This window comes from Pistacia vera, unplaced genomic scaffold (assembly GCF_008641045.1).
Source record: "Pistacia vera cultivar Batoury unplaced genomic scaffold, PisVer_v2 Contig254, whole genome shotgun sequence".
NCBI lineage: Eukaryota > Viridiplantae > Streptophyta > Magnoliopsida > Sapindales > Anacardiaceae > Pistacia > Pistacia vera.
Window position 1 is genome coordinate 290,133 of NW_022196062.1, and position 19,836 is coordinate 309,968.

The window sequence follows — 19,836 nt, forward strand, 5'->3', positions numbered from 1 at the left end:
TTTGATCCATCGACCTCCACTCTAAAAAACCCTTTTCACCCTAACTCTTAGTAACTCGTCGAATGTTAACTGAGAAAGTGAAGTTTATTTTAGGTATTAACCGAATATAAACTTTGGGTGGAAAAATGGTATTTTGAAACTTTTTTAGTGGAAAATGTGATTAAGGCAAACCTTGGGTGCGAGTGGGAAAAAGTTGTTTACTCTTATTTAAAAATATGTATGAAGCCGTCCGGGGTGATTTACTTGCAGCAAAGGATAAACGGACAATTTCAAAATTTGTATATAAAGGTACAAAATTATTTTTATATAAGCTCTGATTAAGAAATATTTATCATATTTATATATACAAAGAACTAAATAAAAACTATAGAATTCGAAACTTTCTTGAGGAGTGATTTGTTATTCATCTCTTCTATAAAAGCCTTTCGTCATAACTGTTCTAGCCAACAAGCTTTCGTCTGAATGGTTCAAATGACAGCCAAAATCTCTTTTTTCCCGTGGCTTCTCATCCTGTACAGTCTCACCTTTACTTTACTTATCAAACACACTGTTTCTCAAGACAATCGACAGGTAAACATTTCTTCTCTTAACCTTCTATTTTCATTCTGTGCCGTATGTTACAGACTAGTTAGTTTTTTCTTTGTAAATTAAAATTATCAACTGCGCTAATTGAGTTCCTACTTTTATATTTACATTTTGAGAAATTTCTGCTAAATATGTATGCGTGTGTGTGTGTATGGCGAATCTCACTGTTTATTGCAAAGTAGATTCTGTACATTTTGTAATATGGATTATATGGTGCAGGCTTATATTGTGTATATGGGAAACCGGCCAGAGGGCCAAATTATCTCCACAGCGGCTCTTCACATAAGCATGCTACGACAAGTTCTCGGCAGGTTAATTATATACCTATTTCATTGCTGTATTTTACATATTTTTCTCTAAAATTAATCGCATCAATCAACTGTATACATGTCATTATAAATTTATAATCAAAATGTGTGTGTGTGTGTATATATATATATATATATATATAGATATATATATATATATGCTATGCTACATACGTTGTTTATGTTGGGAAGTTGATGGACTCAACTAGCAGCGTAAATTTGAATAAAAGAATAGAGAGTGAAAATAATCACAATAAAATAATCGACACAAGATTTACGTGGTAAAACCTTCAATTGATTAAGAGGGAAACATCCACAGGGCAAGACAAGAAAGATTTTATTAAGTCCATAAAAAAAATTACAACCACCTCTCTATAAGATTAAGAGAGAACAACATACACTTTCTCTCATAAGTGAGGAAAGACAATTTGCGAAAATATAGGAGAAAGGAAAGGCTAGTGCATGAGTTTGGGTGGTGTGATGTTGGTCATAGATTTGGAGAAATGAGCCATAGTACTTACAGGAAACCACAGCCTCCAAATCGATAGTAAATTTTCTATTTTTCACCTTCCTAACGTTAAAAATTATAACCATTAAATGTCTTCACATACTTTGGTCATAGTCTCTTGCCGCTCCTAAATTACTCGCCCACTAATTTTTTTTCTACTCAAATTAATTACCATTATTACTTATTTCCACCATCCAAATCTTTTGTAATTACCATGCCCAGGTCCTTTGTGAAGTGGCTTCACATTTCAACAGCTTACCCAGCTAAAATTATATATTGAGATGAGTAGCTTGACCGAAATTTTAGTTTGAATTCATCTCATATGTTCAACGAAAGTGCATGCAGGTAAAGATTAACTTATTTAATCAATGACTGCATCAACCCTAATAAGAGTTAAAAATATAATAACAATATAAGCCTATCTCCTAGATATTCAACTTGACAAGTTAATGATATTTAAATCTGAATTGAATGATTTCAGCAACATTGGTCAGGAATCTCTACTTCGTAGCTTCAAGAGAAGTTTCCAGGGATTTGTGGTGAAGCTGACTGAGGAGGAAGCTCAAAGAATGGCCAGTGAGTGGACGTTAATTATAATTTCATTTTCTTTCTTTCCAATTAATGTAACCATATCAATACGTCTGAAGATCAATATGGAGTAGTAAAAATTATTGTAACTTTGATATTTATAAATAGGATTGCGGGGCGTAGTATCAGTATTTCCAAACCGAAAGAGAAAGCTCCATACAACAAGGTCATGGGATTTTATAGGTTTTTCTCAACAAGTTGAAAGAGCAACAATTGAAGGTGATATCGTAATTGGAATGCTTGACACTGGAATTTGGCCGGAGTCTGCCAGCTTTGATGATCAAGGATTCGGTCCACCACCTACCAAATGGGAGGGCAGTTGCCAAGCCTCCTCCAATTTCACTTGCAACAAGTAAATCATCACTGTTCATTAATATTTCACAAAGTACTACATAATAATTAGAGTTAATTTCATTAGTTCCTTAGAGATATTTAAAATATAAATGTCTTTTTAAAAAGTATTGAAAACCTAAAGTTTTTTAATATTAATTTGTGTGGGGGTTTTTACATTTTCTAGGGGTTTATTTTTTATATTTTCAGAAGGCTGTTGATAATTTCAGATAATATTTTATAATTTTGGAAAGTATTTGAAATGTTAAACTTAACTATCTCTTAAAATACCGAATGAAATTAACCCTAGATATTAATAAATCAATATCAACTATTGAGTTTTGTTATTTAACTAAAATGTGCATACCATCAAAATAAATCCAATAGTCGATGATAGCATTCTAATTGGAAGATGGAATCAATAGTGTAAATTTTATTTACATAAAATTTATCTAGCCCCCTTAAGTTTCTAGTTTTCACAATGGGCCCCATGCCCAAATTATATCCAACCCTACTAATTTCAGACTAGTTTCCAAAATCCACCTAAATCCCCATATTCTTCAATACGAATACGGTGTCGTAACAATGTGGTTATGCAGCAAAATCATAGGAGCAAGATACTACCGAAGTGATGGAGAATTTCCTGCGGGTGATATAATTTCTCCAAGAGATGAGAATGGCCATGGCTCGCACACTTCATCAACAGCAGCCGGTAACTTAGTTAGCTCGGCAAGCCTATATGGGCTTGCCCAGGGAACGGCTAGGGGCGGTGTCCCATCAGCACGTATTGCCGTGTACAAAGTATGCTGGGCAGACGGTTGCTACGATGCTGACATGCTTGCTGCATTTGATGATGCCATTGCTGATGGAGTAGACATTTTATCTATTTCAATTGGAGGGTCAAATCCTCAAGAATATTTCGATAATGCAATTGCCATTGGAGCTTTTCATGCCATGACGAAGGGGATATTAACCTCTGTTGCTGCTGGTAACGATGGTCCTTCCCTTGGAAGTATCACCAATGTTGCTCCATGGTTTCTTTCTGTGGCTGCTAGCACCATTGACAGGAAGTTTTTGACCACGGTGCAACTGGGAAACAACCAAACTTACCAGGTAATTAACTTTCATGCCATGTTAAGTTGCAACAACAAAGTTGTTTTTTTGAGGTTTTAAAAGATTTGCTCTGTTGTTTGTAGGGAATATCAATAAATACAGCTACTCTTGAAGGTATGCTTCCTCTTATTTACGGTGGAGATGCGCCAAATATTTCTGCAGGCTACACAAATGCTTCGTCAAGGTTGATTTTCTTCTTCTCTTTTAGTGGAAAAAAAATTGTCAATTAGAATCCATGAAGACAAAAATAGGTTTCAATCTGTCGTTTGATAATGGAAAATCTATAACGAGAGTTGTTGCTAAAATGCAGTTTTTGCTTGGAGGACTCGTTGGACCAAAATTTAGTGAAGGGAAAAGTCGTTGTTTGTGATATTCTGGATACAGGAGAAGGACCATTTTACGCCGGAGCAGCTGGTGCTCTGATGCGTGGCCAAAGCAACAGAGATGCTGCATACCATTTTCCCTTGCCCACATCTTACATTAACACGGCCGATGGTAACAAAGTTATGCTCTACCTACGCTCAACCAGGTCTCAATCTAATCTTTTGGACTTTTTCCACTTTGAAATTTTAAAATTTGTCCTACAATTAGTAACCACTGGATCACGACAAAGTAGTTTTATCAATAACTATTCTGTCACAGCACTGCGACTGCTACTTTGTTTAAGAGCCATGAGGCTACTGACACATCGGCTCCTTACATAGTCTCATTTTCCTCAAGGGGTCCAAATCCTGTAACTTCTGATATTCTTAAGGTAACTTGTTAAATATGTATAGCTATACATTAGTCGTATTACTCAATCTCGTAGAGGATTATTAATATATTGATTTGAAAAATTTTACTGCCATTGCAGCCAGATTTATCTGCTCCAGGAGTTGACATTCTAGCTGCATGGTCTCTTGTTAACCCTGTTTCAGAAACTAAAGGGGATAATAGGTTCGTTCCATACAATATATTCTCAGGAACATCAATGGCTTGCCCACATGCTACTGCTGCAGCTGCCTACGTCAAATCCTTTCACCCAACATGGTCTCCAGGTGCCATCAGATCCACTCTTATGACCACTGGTAGTATTATTATTGGCTATAACTCTTGATCTCCAGAGTTAACTGCACAATCACTTTCAATTTGGCTAAACTCTCTGCCACTTATTTCCTCTTCGCAGCTACTCCTATGAGTTCAAAATCAAACCCGGAAGCTGAATTTGCTTACGGCGCAGGCCAAATAAATCCCATTAAAGCTCTAAATCCTGGGTTGGTATATGATGCAGAGGCCATTGATTACATAAAGTTTTTATGTGGCCAAGGATATAACAACTCAATTCTTCAACTTGTTACTGGTGACAACAGTAGCTGTTCAGAAACCATTAATGGAACAGTTTGGGATCTTAACTACCCTTCCTTTGCCATTTCTGCCAACACATCAGGATCAGGGAATATTAGTCATGTCTTTAACAGGGTTGTAACAAATGTGGGATCGCCGTCGTCTACTTATAAAGCTTCTGTGACAGCCCCGGAAAGACTTAAAATCCAAGCAAATCCTGACACTCTAAATTTCACATTTCTGGGAGAAAGGCAAGCCTTTACACTCACAATTGAAGGAGCAATGGTCCAGTCCATAGTGTCTGCTTCTTTAGTCTGGGATGATGGTGTTCATCAAGTGAGGAGCCCCATCATTGTGTATCTTGTGTCAACATCAAAAAATAATTAATTCCAACAGACATATAACAAAATTATATTTCTACTCGTCTTCAGGTTCCATTAATTCATACTTTTTATATTCACAATCATATGAAATGTGTGCGTCTGATTTACGTAATAAATCTTACAAAAAAAAAATCTTGACAAGTATTTATAAATTTTCTCTTTAAGAGAAACAAATATTCAACCAAAAGTTTTGTCTCATGCTTTGTTAGAGAGTACTTTAACGAGAATAACAAATTGAACTACCTCTAGGTAATTAAGAAGTTCGATAAGGACTTTTGGGTGTATTATTCAATAGGGTCTGAGTTCGAGTCTCTCCTCGGGTACTAATGAAGGTAGCCATTGAAATTTTTATCTAACCGATAATTCCAAAGCCCTGGAGGATCAGTTGAGATGCGCATAAATTGGTTTGGGCACTTTCGGTCATAAAAAAAAAAAAAAAAAAACAAATTGGCAACATCAAGGACGAAAAGAAAATGTCTTACGTGAACGAAGGCACTGTCGAAAACTATAGAACATAAAAGATAAACAGTTTCAATTGTATGACAATGTCTTGGATAACATCAACAAAACCAATTAAGCAAACATAGAACAGCTAGCCAAATAAACGTTTTCAATTGTATGAAAGTATCTTGGAAAACATCAAAAATATTCTTAAAAAATCCTTCTCAATATCATCACCATTACTGCAATTGCTGAGAAACTTTGTGAAACAAATTACTTTCCCTTTTTTTTTTCCCAGCTTGATAAAATGGTGAATAAAAAAATCCAAACGCCTGCTGTGGACGGATTGGTAAATTTCAGGCGAGCTTCACTATACGTTGTTTGAGAAAACAATGGAATGAATTTTTAGTTTATTTTTAAATATTTAAACTTTTAGTATATAATGCCATCTTCTGCCTTTGCTTGAAACTATCAAATATACACCTCTTGCTCTTAAGAGAAGCTTATAATGGCCAGCCAAATGGCTCTTTCATGGCTTGCCCTGCTTAGTCTCACCTTGCTTATCAGCTGCATTAATGGCTCATTGGATGATCGAAAGGTTTGTTTCGGATATTCTCTAAGAAATCCTCAACCGAACACAAGTTTATTGCTTTTTTCTTTCTCTTCTCTGCCAAATTTACTAGGCCTTAGGCCGATATTCTAATGACAGAATGTGGCTTTCTCGGCCCAATGAATGGGCCAGAACTGGTCACAGATTAGTTGGGCTGAAATTTTAGGCCGACAATTGGATTGACACATACTTTGTTTTGGATACAGGACTATATCGTTTATATGGGTGATCGTCCCAAGGGCGAATTCTCTGCGTCTTCCGTCCATACCAGCATACTGCAACAAGTTATTGGAAGGTTTTCTGAATCAAATTCTAATCATAAAATATAACCAAAAATAAGAAGTCATCTAACATCTTAATAAGATGTTTATTAATATGTTTCATTTAAGATTTACCCTTGTGAACTTTACTAATTACTTGCATTAAACAGTGGTGCAGAAGAACATCTACTCTACAGCTATCACAGGAGCTTCAATGGGTTTGTTGCCAAGTTGACCCAAGAAGAAGTCCAGAGGCTGAAAGGTTGTTCCTTTACTTGCTTTTTTGAGTATTTCATATTTAAGGTAATGGAGATAAGAAATTGATCCAATTATTATATATTCATCTATTTGATGTTACAATTTTTTGATTTTCAGGCATGGAAGGGGTGGTCTCAGTGTTCCCCAATGGAAGAAAACAACTACACACAACAAGGTCATGGGACTTCATGGGATTTTCTCAGAGTGTGCAAAGAGCACCTACTGAAAGCGATATCATCGTAGGAATGCTTGACACAGNACATATATAGGAAAGAAGCCTACCTCTGAACCACCATAAGCGCGAAGAACGGTAAAAGGCTGTGGTTTGCTACGAATATCATAGAACACCACTCGACCATTACTAGTTCCAGCTGCCAGTACCAAACCATCATCTCTAAAGGCCAATGAAGAGAAAGGTGCCTCATAAGTAATGCAAGACGATGGTCTTCTAGACCCTGAGTCATAAGTGTATAGCTTTTTATCCAGCCCAACACTAGCAATTATCTGTTGCAAGGAGAACATTTGAGAAATTAATATATTTTTTTAATTTAACTGAGTTCTGACCCCAAAAATGATTTACAGTTCCAAAGTTTGCAAAAAAAATTGTATTAGTGTATTTACCATCAATACACTAATCTAATTAAGCCTCTTGTGATTTACCATCAATACCCAACTTATTTTTTCCTCTACTTGTAGGGAATCTCTATAAATACAGTAGACCTTAAGGGACAGATGCTCCCTCTCATCTACGGAGGAGATGCACCCAACAAAACAGCTGGTGCGGATGGATCCGAATCCAGGTAATGTGAAAATGAAAATGTTGTGGTGTACTATATCCATGATGTTAAGCTCTAAACATTATAATTGCTTAAAATTTATTATGAAATTCAGGTATTGCGAGGAAGGCTCTTTGAATGAGACCTTGGTACGAGGAAAAATTGTTCTTTGTGATGGGTTGGACACAGGGGAGGGGCCAGCACTTGCAGGAGCAGCTGGTTGTATAATGAGCGATGAAATTTATCAAGATGTGGCCTTTCTTTTTCCTATACCTACTTCTTACTTGAACCTGAAGGATGGAAGTAAGGTTGCAACATACTTGAACTCAACTAGGTATAAACTTCCTTGAAATTCTTTGTTACAATCTAATTTTGAAAACATAAATAATGGCTAAATTAGTAATACTGACTGTCATTCTTGTAAAATATCAACAGTGAACCAACAGCTGCTATATTCAAGAGTATTGCGGTAAAGGATGAAATGGCCCCTTCAGTAGTTTCATTTTCATCAAGGGGACCTAACCCTATCACAACAGATATTCTCAAGGTATAAATTGCTTATTTTTCTCCATTTTATTTTCTGGCTCCATCAGTTTTATTAATTTCGACTAATTGGTCTGTGTAGCCGGACCTGACTGCTCCTGGAGTGGACATTTTAGCTTCATGGTCACTAGCTACAAAATTGTCAGAATCTCCAGAAGATAATAGAGTATCTCCTTACAATATAATTTCTGGCACATCCATGTCTTGCCCACACGCGAGCAGCATAGCAGCCTATGTTAAGTCTTTCCACCCTACATGGTCTCCTGCTGCTATTAAGTCTGCTCTAATGACAACAGGTAACTCTTAATTTGTCATCCAGGCGTATTCGAACTAAACTTTAAGCATGAATCAATGATCTAATCAACTCCTGCAACTCACAATGATCATTGCAGCTTCTCCCATGAATGTTGAATATAACAGCGACGCAGAGTTTGGATACGGATCAGGTCATCTGAATCCAGTGAAAGCAGCTGACCCTGGATTGATATATGATGCTGGGGTGCTTGATTATGTTAAATTCTTGTGTGGACAAGGCTACAATACTACACTTCTAAGGATTTTGACTGGTGACAATAACAGTTGTTCTGCGGCAAACACGGGAGCTGTATGGGACTTGAACTACCCTTCCTTTGCTGTATCAACCAATTCTACGCAATCCATTACTCGCGTCTTCCATAGAAATGTTACAAATGTTGGATCACCAGTGTCCACTTACAAGGCAGCTGTTGTGACTCAGCCTGGATTGGGGATCCAAGTTCAACCAAGTGTTCTGTCTTTCAAGTATGTTGGGGAGACCAAATCCTTTGTTGTCACAGTTACAGCAGAGGTGTCGAAATCGTTGAATAGGAGCTCTGGATCTTTAGTTTGGGATGATGGGGTGCATCAAGTGAGGAGCCCAGTTGTCGCTTATTATCTCTTTGAATCTGAAGTGTAAACAGATTTATGCACAAATTACTAGTTGAAAAGCTGAATTGTGGTCTTTAGTTTCTTGACTTGAATGAATAAAAAAGCTTGGTTTTCATTAAGATATAGAATTTTTAATTTTATTTGCATCAACCATGGCAAGAGAGTAGAAATTTATCTTGGGATTGAGTAGATTTGCATTTCTTAATTTTGTTATGTAATGGTGCACTTAGCTTCGATGTGGCTTTATTTAAGTAAAACATTGGTTGTCAGAGTGGAAAATATACTATATTTATGGTTTTGGGGTCTCCCCACGTCGCATGTTGTAGATTTTCGTAAGTGTACGAAATCGTGTAAGTAATAAAGTGTAAAATTATGGATATTGAACCCAAGGAAATTACTATTATCAATTACCAATAAACTATCCTATTATTATTTGATCAATCCAAATTGTATCAAAGAAAATTTAAACTAAATTAACAATTGAATTTAAAAAGAGAACTGAACAGAGAACAATTAAAATAAACCTTTGGATTAAAACAAGATGACTAGATCTAGGGCATAGACTTCACACCAACTCTTACTCATATGTATCGATCACTTATGTTAATTTTATTAAGCTCTCCTTCAGGTCAAACTCCCTAAATTTCCAATAAATTTCTTTCGAACAATTATCGAATTAACTCCTAATTACTAACCCGAATTATCTTTAATCACATTTAAGTAATTGAAGATCATTATGCTCTATAGAGTTTACCAAAACCTCACAAGTCACAATAACCTATCTCTAGCATTCGCTCAACTTATGATTTCACTATCATAGACCAACTAAGTATCATCTCTCGATCTCAACCTAGTCCATTAGTTCATTCAATTCTTTGGCCCTTAAGAATCAAAAGCATTAGGTATAATAGTAAAACTTTAGGAAAAATTCTTAATAAAAATTAGTAAGCATAAATCAATACATAATCAAGAGATTGAGCTACATCTTAGCCCTAGCGAATGAATTTAGTTCATAATAAACATGAAAGAAACAATCATCTTTATTAAAACAATTATAATGAGTTTATCAGAAAGGAACGAGAAAAACTTCTCTATATTGTGAATCAAAGCTCCATAACTTCTGTTATTTTTCTTCTATACAGGTTTTCCTCCTCTTATTCTCCCCCAAAGAATCTCCCAAAATAATGCTAAAAGACTTCTATTTTTATCCCACAAGGGTTAGGTTTTATTTTTCTTAATTTTATTTGGTTTAGGACTTTTAACCCTATTTTCCTACATAAAAACGGATGACAATTTCTTAACTACCGTGACTGTGCCCCAGCACTGTGCTGCAGCATGGTAGCTATTGGACAAAGTGTGCCACGGCACTGTGCTGCGGCACAGTAATACTCTTCTTCTTCCCGCATCATTCCACTATTCTTCAGAGATAATGATTTTTTAGCTCTATAACGATGAAATTTGGAGAAGTGATAAACATATAAAATGTAGCTCTTTGAATTATCTTTCCAACAGTAAAAGAATAGTCTTAATATGAGTTCTACAACTCAAGATATTCTCAAAAGACTGAGGTATGCTCAAGCTAGAGCGTAATCTAGAGTCTTCTCTTTACTTCAAACTTCCATAACTTCTTCAATTCAACTCCGATTCTTGATCCGTTTGTTTCCACTCGTCACTCATTCCGTTGCCGACATGATTCTTCATCCGAGCATAACATTTAAGCACTAGTGGCCTAAAAAACACCAAAAACACTCGTGATCCCGTAAAAGACAATTATGAAAATGTTAAGCAACTTTACCAAATTAAGTCTAATTTCCCAAAAATAATCCCCATAAACCACTAACTAAATGTGTATTTTCAAGTTCTTGTCATCACACTACACATCAGTCAGGATGGAGAGTTGGTATATAAATCTGATGAAATTAGATTATGATTGAATCTTACAAGACAATCTTGACAAAGTATTTTCCTCTTTTAAGAGAATTAAATCATGATTATAAGTATCCTACGATACACGATACATATCCTATGGTACGATTTAATATGGGTCACCAACGATACATATCAGAGAGTGTATCCTAAACCTTTCGATACGTTAATATGTATCCTGTGATACGAGAAGTATCAGTTTGTATCTTTAAAAATATCAATACAACTTTATTAATTTGAGCCGAAGGCCCCAAAAAAAATTCAGGTCGGATCTAGGTCACCCAACCCGGTTCACTAAAACCCATGCAAATTTACCCATTTTGCATGGAGAAAATGAAGAGGAAGATGTATTGCCTATTTTGTATGATAATAATAATACAAGTAGAGATATAGATATTGACATTGATCTTGGAAATGATATGAATGGCTGAGAGGAACTGATATAGATTCTTAATTTTGTGATTAATTTTGATTATGTAATATCATAATTTAAAGCCAATAATATCACAATATTCGTTAATTAATCTTGGGGATGATATTAATTTTAAAAAAATTATTATTATTATTTTTAAAAAGTGTATCCTACAATACGATATGATATGTGATTCAAAAAATTAAATTTTCGATACACGATATGATACGCGATTTGACAACCATGAATTAAATAAGCAAACAAAAATTTGCAATAATTATTTATATGACCCTATTTTAAGAGTCCAATTAAAACTCACTTTCTAATTGTTTTTATAAGACTTTTGATAAAAATTCTCTATGATTTTACCCGTCCCATTTAATTCACTTCTTTCTCTCTCCTTTTTTTCTTTTATTTTCTCTCTTCTCCTTAATGTTTTTAGATTTATGTTTTTGTATTGTTTGTATATATTTATAGGGGTATATGTTATGTTCATATGTGTATAATATAAGTAAAATATTACATGTTTAGGGAGGGAAAAACTCACTTTCTAACACTTGGAATTGGAAAAACTAATTTCTAGAAAATTAAAAACTCAAGTCGCTCGATTCTGGTAAACCAAAATCACTATAAAAACACTAGATTCTTTCTAAAAATCAACCAAAAAACTATATATTCTACATTTCATTAAATTTTAAACCAAAAGTTTTTTTTCAATTTTCATGAAAGAAATGGATTCATATGATTAAACGCTAAAGATAGGTGCAGAAGTGTTAAATGATCTTAGGAGATATCTTGCTTACAAAATCATTTAGAAGTTGGTTATTTTTTAATCTAACTTTTTTAAAAGGGTCATTCTCCAAAAATCTTGTCTCGTGGTTCTTGGCATCTAATTTATGGAGTATAATAATCTTATTATATAGTTAACTTTTATTTCATATTCTAAAACATGCATAACTTGGCCGTGTTCAATAGATAGTATAGTAGAATGTTTATACGTTACTCTCAAAAGTACTAATAATAGCAAAAATTTCTGGGTTGAAAACCAATTAATGAAGCGATATAAAACGGCTAGCCAATTAAACATTTTCTATTCTACGACAGTTTCTTGGATAATATCAACCTTGTCAATATCATCACCATTACTACATGTGCTGGAAACATTGTGAACAGATTAAAACTTCGAAGATTTCATGCACAAATATTAAAATATTAAGCATCAAGTTAAACATTTTTCCCAGCTTGATGGTGAAATGGGTGTAAGAAAAAGAAGAGAAAAAAGGTCAAACGCCGGCTGTGGACGGATTGGTTAATTTGTGGCGAGCTTCACTATACGTTGTTTGAGAAAACAATGGAATGAATTTTTAGTTTATTTTTAAATATTTCAACTTTTAGTATATAATGCCATCTTTTTCCTTTGCATGGAACTATCAAATATACACCTCTTGCTCTTAAGACAAGCTTATAATGGCAAGCCAAATGGCTCTTTCATGGCTTGCCCTGCTTAGTCTCACCTTGCTTATCAGCTGCATTAATGGCTCATTGGATGATCGAAAGGTTTGTTTCGGATATTCTCTAAGAAATCCTCAACCAAACACAAGTTTATTGCTTTTTCCTTTCTCTTCTCTGCCAAATTTACTAGGCCTTAGGCCGATATTCTAATGACAGAATGTGGCTATCTCGGCCCAATGAATGGGCCAGAACTGGTCACAGATTAGTTGGGCTGAAATTTTAGGCCGACAATTGGATTGACACATTCTTTGTTTTGGATACAGGACTATATTGTTTATATGGGTGATCGTCCCAAGGGTGAATTCTCTGCGACTTCCGTCCATACGAGCATGCTGCAACAAGTTATTGGAAGGTTTTCTAAATCAAATTCTAATCATAAAATATAACCAAAAATAAGAAGTCATCTAACATCTTAATAAGATGTTTATTAATATGTTTCATTTAAGATTTACCCTTGTGAACTTTACTAATTACTTGCATTAAACAGTGGTGCAGAAGAACATCTACTCCACAGCTACCACAGGAGCTTCAATGGGTTTGTTGCCAAGTTGACCCAAGAAGAAGTCCAGAGGCTGAAAGGTTGTTCCTTTACTTGCTTTTTTGAGTATTTCATATTTAAGGTAATGGAGATAAGAAATTGATCCAATTATTATATATTCATCTATTTGATGTTACAATTTTTTGATTTTCAGGCATGGAAGGGGTGGTCTCAGTGTTCCCCAATGGAAGAAAACAACTACACACAACAAGGTCATGGGACTTCATGGGATTTTCTCAGAGTGTGCAAAGAGCACCTACTGAAAGCAATATCATCGTAGGAATGCTTGACACAGGAATTTGGCCTGAGTCTAAGAGTTTCAACGATGAAAAATTTGGTCCACCTCCCGCAAAATGGAAGGGCACTTGCCAATCGTCATCAAATTTCACTTGTAACAAGTAAATATAATCTAAACATGAGAAAAATTACACATACAAAATACTTAGACTAGAAATAATTCTAACATACGTTGCAATTCCAGCAAAATTATTGGAGCTAAATACTACAGAGCAGATGGAAGCTTCAGTCCAATAGATTTTAAGTCACCAAGGGATTCAAAAGGACATGGGACTCATACTTCATCAACAGCAGCAGGTGGATTAGTTAGCAATGCAAGTCTGTTTGGCCTTGGGAATGGGACAGCACGTGGCGGGGTGCCCGCAGCACGCATTGCTGTGTACAAGATTTGTTGGGCTGATGGTTGCCCTGATGCTGATATTCTCGCGGCATTTGATGATGCAATTGCTGATGGTGTTGATATAATCTCTATTTCAGTTGGGGGTGAATTTGCTGATGATTATTTTGATGATCCCATTGCTATTGGAGCTTTCCATGCAATGAAGAATGGTATACTAACATCTAATTCTGCTGGTAATTCTGGTCCTGGTTATGCATCAATCTGCAGCGTTGCACCTTGGTTACTCTCTGTGGCTGCTAGCACCATTGACAGGAAGTTTTTGACTCCAGTGAAGTTGGGCAATGGTCAGGTTTATGACGTAAGTGCAATTGCTTATTTCTCAAGTAAACGTTTTCCAATTAAGCCTCTTGTGATTTACCATTAATACCCAACTTTTTTTTTCCTCTACTTGTAGGGAAACTCTATAAATACAGTAGATCTTAAGGGACAGATGCTCCCTCTCATCTACGGAGGAGATGCACCCAACAGAACAGCTGGTGCGGATGGATCCGAATCCAGGTAATATGAAAATGAAAATGTTGTGGTGTACTATATCCATGATGTTAGGCTCTAAACATTATAATTGCTTAAAATTTATTATGAAATTCAGGTATTGCGAGGAAGGCTCTTTGAATGAGACCTTGGTACGAGGAAAAATTGTTCTTTGTGATGGGTTGGACACAGGGGAGGGGCCAGCACTTGCAGGAGCAGCTGGTTGTATAATGAGCGATGAAATTTATCAAGATGTGGCCTTTCTTTTTCCTTTACCTACTTCTTACTTGAACCTGAAGGATGGAAGTAAGGTTGCAACATACTTGAACTCAACTAGGTATAAACTTCCTTGAAATTTTTTGTTACAATCTAATTTTGAAAACATAAATAATGGTTAAATTAGTAATACTGACTGTGATTCTTGTAAAATATCAACAGTGAACCAACAGCTGCTATATTCAAGAGTATTGCGGTAAAGGATGAAATGGCCCCTTCAGTAGTTTCATTTTCATCAAGGGGACCTAACCCTATCACAACAGATATTCTCAAGGTATAAATTGCTTATTTTTCTCCATTTTATTTTCTGGCTCCATCAGTTTTATTAATTTCGACTAATTGGTCTGTGTAGCCGGACCTGACTGCTCCTGGAGTGGACATTTTAGCTTCATGGTCACTAGCTACAAAAGTGTCAGAATCTCCAGAAGATAATAGAGTATCTCCTTACAATATAATTTCTGGCACATCCATGTCTTGCCCACACGCGAGCAGCATAGCAGCCTATGTTAAGTCTTTCCACCCTACATGGTCTCCTGCTGCTATTAAGTCTGCTCTAATGACAACAGGTAACTCTTAATTTGTCATCCAGGCGTATTCGAACGAAACTTTAAGCATGAATCAATGATCTAATCAACCCCTGCAACTCTCAATGATCATTGCAGCTTCTCCCATGAATGTTGAATATAACAGCGACGCAGAGTTTGGATACGGATCAGGTCATCTGAATCCAGTGAAAGCAGCTGACCCTGGATTGATATATGATGCTGGGGTGCTTGATTATGTTAAATTCTTGTGTGGACAAGGCTACAATGCTACACTTCTAAGGATTTTGACTGGTGACAATAACAGTTGTTCTGCGGCAAACACGGGAGCTGTATGGGACTTGAACTACCCTTCCTTTGCTGTATCAACCAATTCTACGCAATCCATTACTCGCGTCTTCCATAGAAATGTTACAAATGTTGGATCACCAGTGTCCACTTACAAGGCAGCTGTTGTGACTCAGCCTGGATTGGGGATCCAAGTTCAACCAAGTGTTCTGTCTTTCAAGTATGTTGGGGAGACCAAATCCTTTGTTGTCACAGTTACAGCAGAGGTGTCGAAATCGTTGAATAGGAGCTCTGGGTCTTTAGTTTGGGATGATGGGGTGCATCAAGTGAGGAGCCCAGTTGTCGCTTATTATCTCTTTGAATCTGAAGTGTAAACAGATTTATGCACAAATTACTAGTTGAAAAGCTGAATTGTGGTCTTTAGTTTCTTAACTTTAATGAATAAAAAAGCTTGGTTTTCATTAAGATATAGAATTTTTAATTTTATTTGCATCAACCATGACAAGAGAGTAGAAATTTACCTTGGGATTGAGTAGATTTGCATTTCTTAATTTTTTTCATGTTATTGTGCACTTAGCTTCGATATGGCTTAATTTAAGTAAAACACTGGTTATCAGAATGGAAAATACTATATCTATGGTTTTAGGGACTCCTCACGTCTCACTCCACATCAGTTGGAGAGTTGGTATGCAGAATCAATAAGTGTAGACTTGCTCTATCAGAATATATCAATCTGATGAAATTAGATTATGACTGAATCATACAAGACAATCTTGACAAAGTATTTTCCTCTTTTAAGAGAATTAAATCATGGTTATTAGTATCCTACAATACGCAATACATATCCTATGGTACGATTTAATATAGGTCGCCAATGATACATATCAAATAGTATATCCTAAACCTTACGATACGATACGTATCGGCTTGTATCTTTAAAAATATCGATACGACTTTATTAATTTGAGTCGAAGGCCCAAAATTTTTTTCGAGTCGGAATTAGGTCACCCAACCTGGTTCACTAAAACCCACCCAAATTTACCTATTTTGTATGGAGAAAATGAAGAGGAAAATGTGTTGCTTGTTTTGTATGGTAATAATAATACAAGTGGAGATATAAATATTGACATTAGTCTTGAAAATGATATGAATGGTTGAGAGAAAATTATATAGATTCTTAATTTTGTGATTAATTTTGATTATGTAATACTATAATTTAAAACCAATAATATCACAAAATTCGTTAATTAATCTTGGGGATGAAATTAATTTTTAAAAAAATTATTATTTTTTTTTTTTGAAAAAGGTGTATTCTACAATACAATATGATATGCGATTCGAAAAATTAGATTTTCGCTACACAATTTGACAACCATGAATTAAATAAGCAAACAAAAATTTGAAATAATTATTTATATGACCCTATTTTAAGAGTCCAATTAAAAAATAACTCATCTCTCTAATTGTTTTTATAAGACTTTTGATAAAAATTCTGTATGATTTTACCCCTCTCATTTAATTCACTTCTTTCTTTCTCTTCTTTTTTTCTTTTATTTTCTCTCTTCTCCTTAATGTTTATAGATTTATGTTTTTGTATTGTTTGTATATATTTATAGAGGTATTTGTTATGTTCATACGTGTTTAATATATGTAAAATGTTACATATTTAGTGGGGGAAAAACTCACTTTCTAACATTTGAATCGGAAAAACTAATTTCTAGAAAATTTAAAAACTGAAGTCGCTCGATTCTGGTCATACCTCATTTGAGTGGGTCGTTTTAATATTTGTATGGGTGAATTAATATTCAACATAATAGATAGTTTTCATAACAAATTATATTTAAAATATAATCTCTTACGAAATCAGTTAAATGACAAAATGTAATCTATTGTTTATATAAGCGATTGTATGTATGGTTGTCAAATCACATATCGTATCGTGTATCGACAACATAATTTTTTGAATTATGTATCGTGTATCGTAGTGTAGGATATGCATTTTTTAAAAAAATTAATAAAATAATCAAAATTTTCTAAAAATTAATATCATCACCAAGATTAATTAAAGAATTTTGTGGTATTATTGGCTTTAAATTATGGTATTACATAATTAAAATTAATCACAAAATTAAGAATCTATATAATTTTCTCTCAACTTTTCATATCGTTTCCAAGATCAATGTCAATATCTATATCTCCATTTGTATTATTTATTATCATGCAAAATGGGCAACACATGTTCCTCTTCACTTTCTCCATGCAAAATGGGTAAATTTAAGCAAGTTTTAGTGAACCGGGTTGGGTGACCCGATTCTGACCCAAATTGTTTTGGGCCTTTGGCCCAATTTAATAAAGTCCTATTGATTTGTATTGATATTTTTAAGGATACGAATAGATACGTATCATATTATAGGATACATATCAACGTATCGAAATGTTTAAGATATACTCTCTGATACGTATCATTAGCGATATGTATCAAATTATATCGTATGATATGTATCAGGTATCGTAGGATACTAATAACCATGATTGTATGTACTATAAAATATAAAAAATGTCCCATTTAAGAGAGATCAATAACATTATACCCTATTCCAGCTATTGGACTCGAGTGACTGGACTATAACAACTTCAAGTTTATTCAAAATTTCTTGGGTTTGATCATCAGGTCTTCAACGCAAGCCAAAGTCTAAACATACTTTCAATATTTCATATATCTTTCACTATAAAAACACTAGATTCTTTCTAAAAAACAACCAAAAAACATACATTTCATTAAATTTTAAACCGAAAGTTTTTTTTTTTCAATTTTCATGAAAGAAATGGATTAATATGATTAAACGTGAAAGATAGGTGTAGAAGTGTTAAATGATCTTAGGAGATGTCTTGCTTACAAAATCATTTAGAGTCTTGCTTACAAAATCATTTAGAAGTTGGTTATTTTTTAATCTAACTTTTTAAAAAGGGTCCTTCTCCAAAAATCTTGTCTCGTGGTTCTTGGCATCTAATTTATGGAGTATAATAATCTTATTATATAGTTAACTTTTATTTCATATTATAAAACATGCATAACTTGGCCGTGTTCAATAGATAGTATAGTAGAATGTTTACACGTTACTCTCAAAAGTACTAATAATAGCAAAAATTTCTGGGTTGAAAACCAATTAATGAAGCGATATAAAACGGCTAGCCAATAAAACATTTTCTATTCTACGACAGTTTCTTGGATAATATCAACCTTGTCAATATCATCACCATTACTACATGTGCTGGAAACATTGTGAACAGATTAAAACTTCGAAGATTTCATGCACAAATATTAAAATATTAAGCATCAAGTTAAACATTTTTCCCAGCTTGATGGTGAAATGGGTGTAAGAAAAAGAAGAGAAAAAAGGTCAAACGCCGGCTGTGGACGGATTGGTTAAATTTTTGGGCGAGCTAAACTATAGAGTGTTTGAGAAAACAATGAAGTTTATTTAATTCAAATTTTTTTCGATCAGAATGGAAAATACTATATCTATGGTTTTAGGGACTCCTCACGTCGCACTCCACATCAGTCAGGATGGAGAGTCGGTATGCAGAATCAATAAGTGTAGACTTGCTCTATCAGAATATATCAATCTGATGAAATTAGATTATGATTGAATCTTTCAAGACAATCTTGACAAAGTATTTTCCTCTTTTAAGATAATTAAATCATGGTTATTAGTATCCTACAATACGTGATATATATCCTACGATACGATTCAATATGAGTCGCCAACGATACATATCATGGAGTGTATTTTAAACATTTCGATACGTTGATATGTACCCTACTATACGATAAGTATCAGTTTGTATCTTTAAAAATATTGATACGACTTTATTAATTTGAGCTGAAGGCCCAAAAAAAAATTCGGGTCGGATCTGGGTCACCCAACCCGGTTCACTAAAAACCACCTAAATTTACCTATTTTGCATGGAAAAAATGAAGAGGAAAATGTGTTGCCTATTTTGTATGATAATAATAATACAAGTGGAGATATAGATATTGACATTGATCTTGGAAATGATATGACTAGCTGAGAGGAAATGATATGACTAACTGAGAGGAAATGATATAGATTCTTAATTTTGTGATAAATTTTAATTATGTAATATCATAATTTAAAGCTAGTAATATCATAATATTCGTTAATTAATGTTGGGGATGATATTAATTTTAATTTTTTTTTAAAAAAAAAAAAACATATC

The 19,836-nt window shown here is 34.5% G+C and overlaps 2 protein-coding genes across 2 annotated transcripts; both read left to right on the forward strand.

Annotated features, from left to right (window-relative positions):
- The first annotated feature begins 466 nt into the window (after nt 1-466).
- On the forward strand, nt 467-8,999 carry LOC116132518 (cucumisin-like). The gene is made up of 18 exons (XM_031418182.1): nt 467-570; nt 805-896; nt 1,883-1,977; nt 2,098-2,341; nt 2,919-3,432; nt 3,516-3,616; nt 3,743-3,961; nt 4,075-4,186; nt 4,286-4,499; nt 4,538-5,118; nt 6,396-6,484; nt 6,620-6,711; nt 6,825-6,946; nt 7,404-7,507; nt 7,599-7,817; nt 7,919-8,030; nt 8,109-8,322; nt 8,419-8,999. The coding sequence occupies exons 1-18, from the start codon at nt 472-474 to the stop codon at nt 8,958-8,960; spliced, it is 3,765 nt and encodes a 1,254-aa protein (XP_031274042.1). The 5' UTR covers nt 467-471; the 3' UTR covers nt 8,961-8,999.
- Nucleotides 9,000-12,702: 3,703 nt separating this feature from the next.
- Nucleotides 12,703-16,059, forward strand: LOC116132484 (cucumisin-like). Its single transcript, XM_031418151.1, has 10 exons — nt 12,703-12,827; nt 13,046-13,134; nt 13,270-13,361; nt 13,475-13,718; nt 13,802-14,315; nt 14,412-14,515; nt 14,607-14,825; nt 14,927-15,038; nt 15,117-15,330; nt 15,427-16,059. Exons 1-10 carry the CDS (start codon nt 12,738-12,740, stop codon nt 15,966-15,968), a joined length of 2,220 nt encoding a protein of 739 aa, XP_031274011.1. The 5' UTR covers nt 12,703-12,737; the 3' UTR covers nt 15,969-16,059.
- Nucleotides 16,060-19,836: the final 3,777 nt, after the last annotated feature.

Bases quoted from the DNA above. Each gene is read 5' to 3' on its own strand.
- LOC116132484 (XM_031418151.1), top strand. From the start codon at position 12,738: ATGGCAAGCCAAATGGCTCTTTCATGGCTTGCCCTGCTTAGTCTCACC. The intron at 13,362-13,474 runs GTTGTTCCTTTA...TTTGATTTTCAG, and splicing joins AGAAGTCCAGAGGCTGAAAG to GCATGGAAGGGGTGGTCTCA. The intron at 15,331-15,426 runs GTAACTCTTAAT...TGATCATTGCAG, and splicing joins GTCTGCTCTAATGACAACAG to CTTCTCCCATGAATGTTGAA.
- LOC116132518 (XM_031418182.1), top strand. From the start codon at position 472: ATGACAGCCAAAATCTCTTTTTTCCCGTGGCTTCTCATCCTGTACAGT. The intron at 2,342-2,918 runs GTAAATCATCAC...GTGGTTATGCAG, and splicing joins TCCAATTTCACTTGCAACAA to CAAAATCATAGGAGCAAGAT. The intron at 4,187-4,285 runs GTAACTTGTTAA...CTGCCATTGCAG, and splicing joins TAACTTCTGATATTCTTAAG to CCAGATTTATCTGCTCCAGG.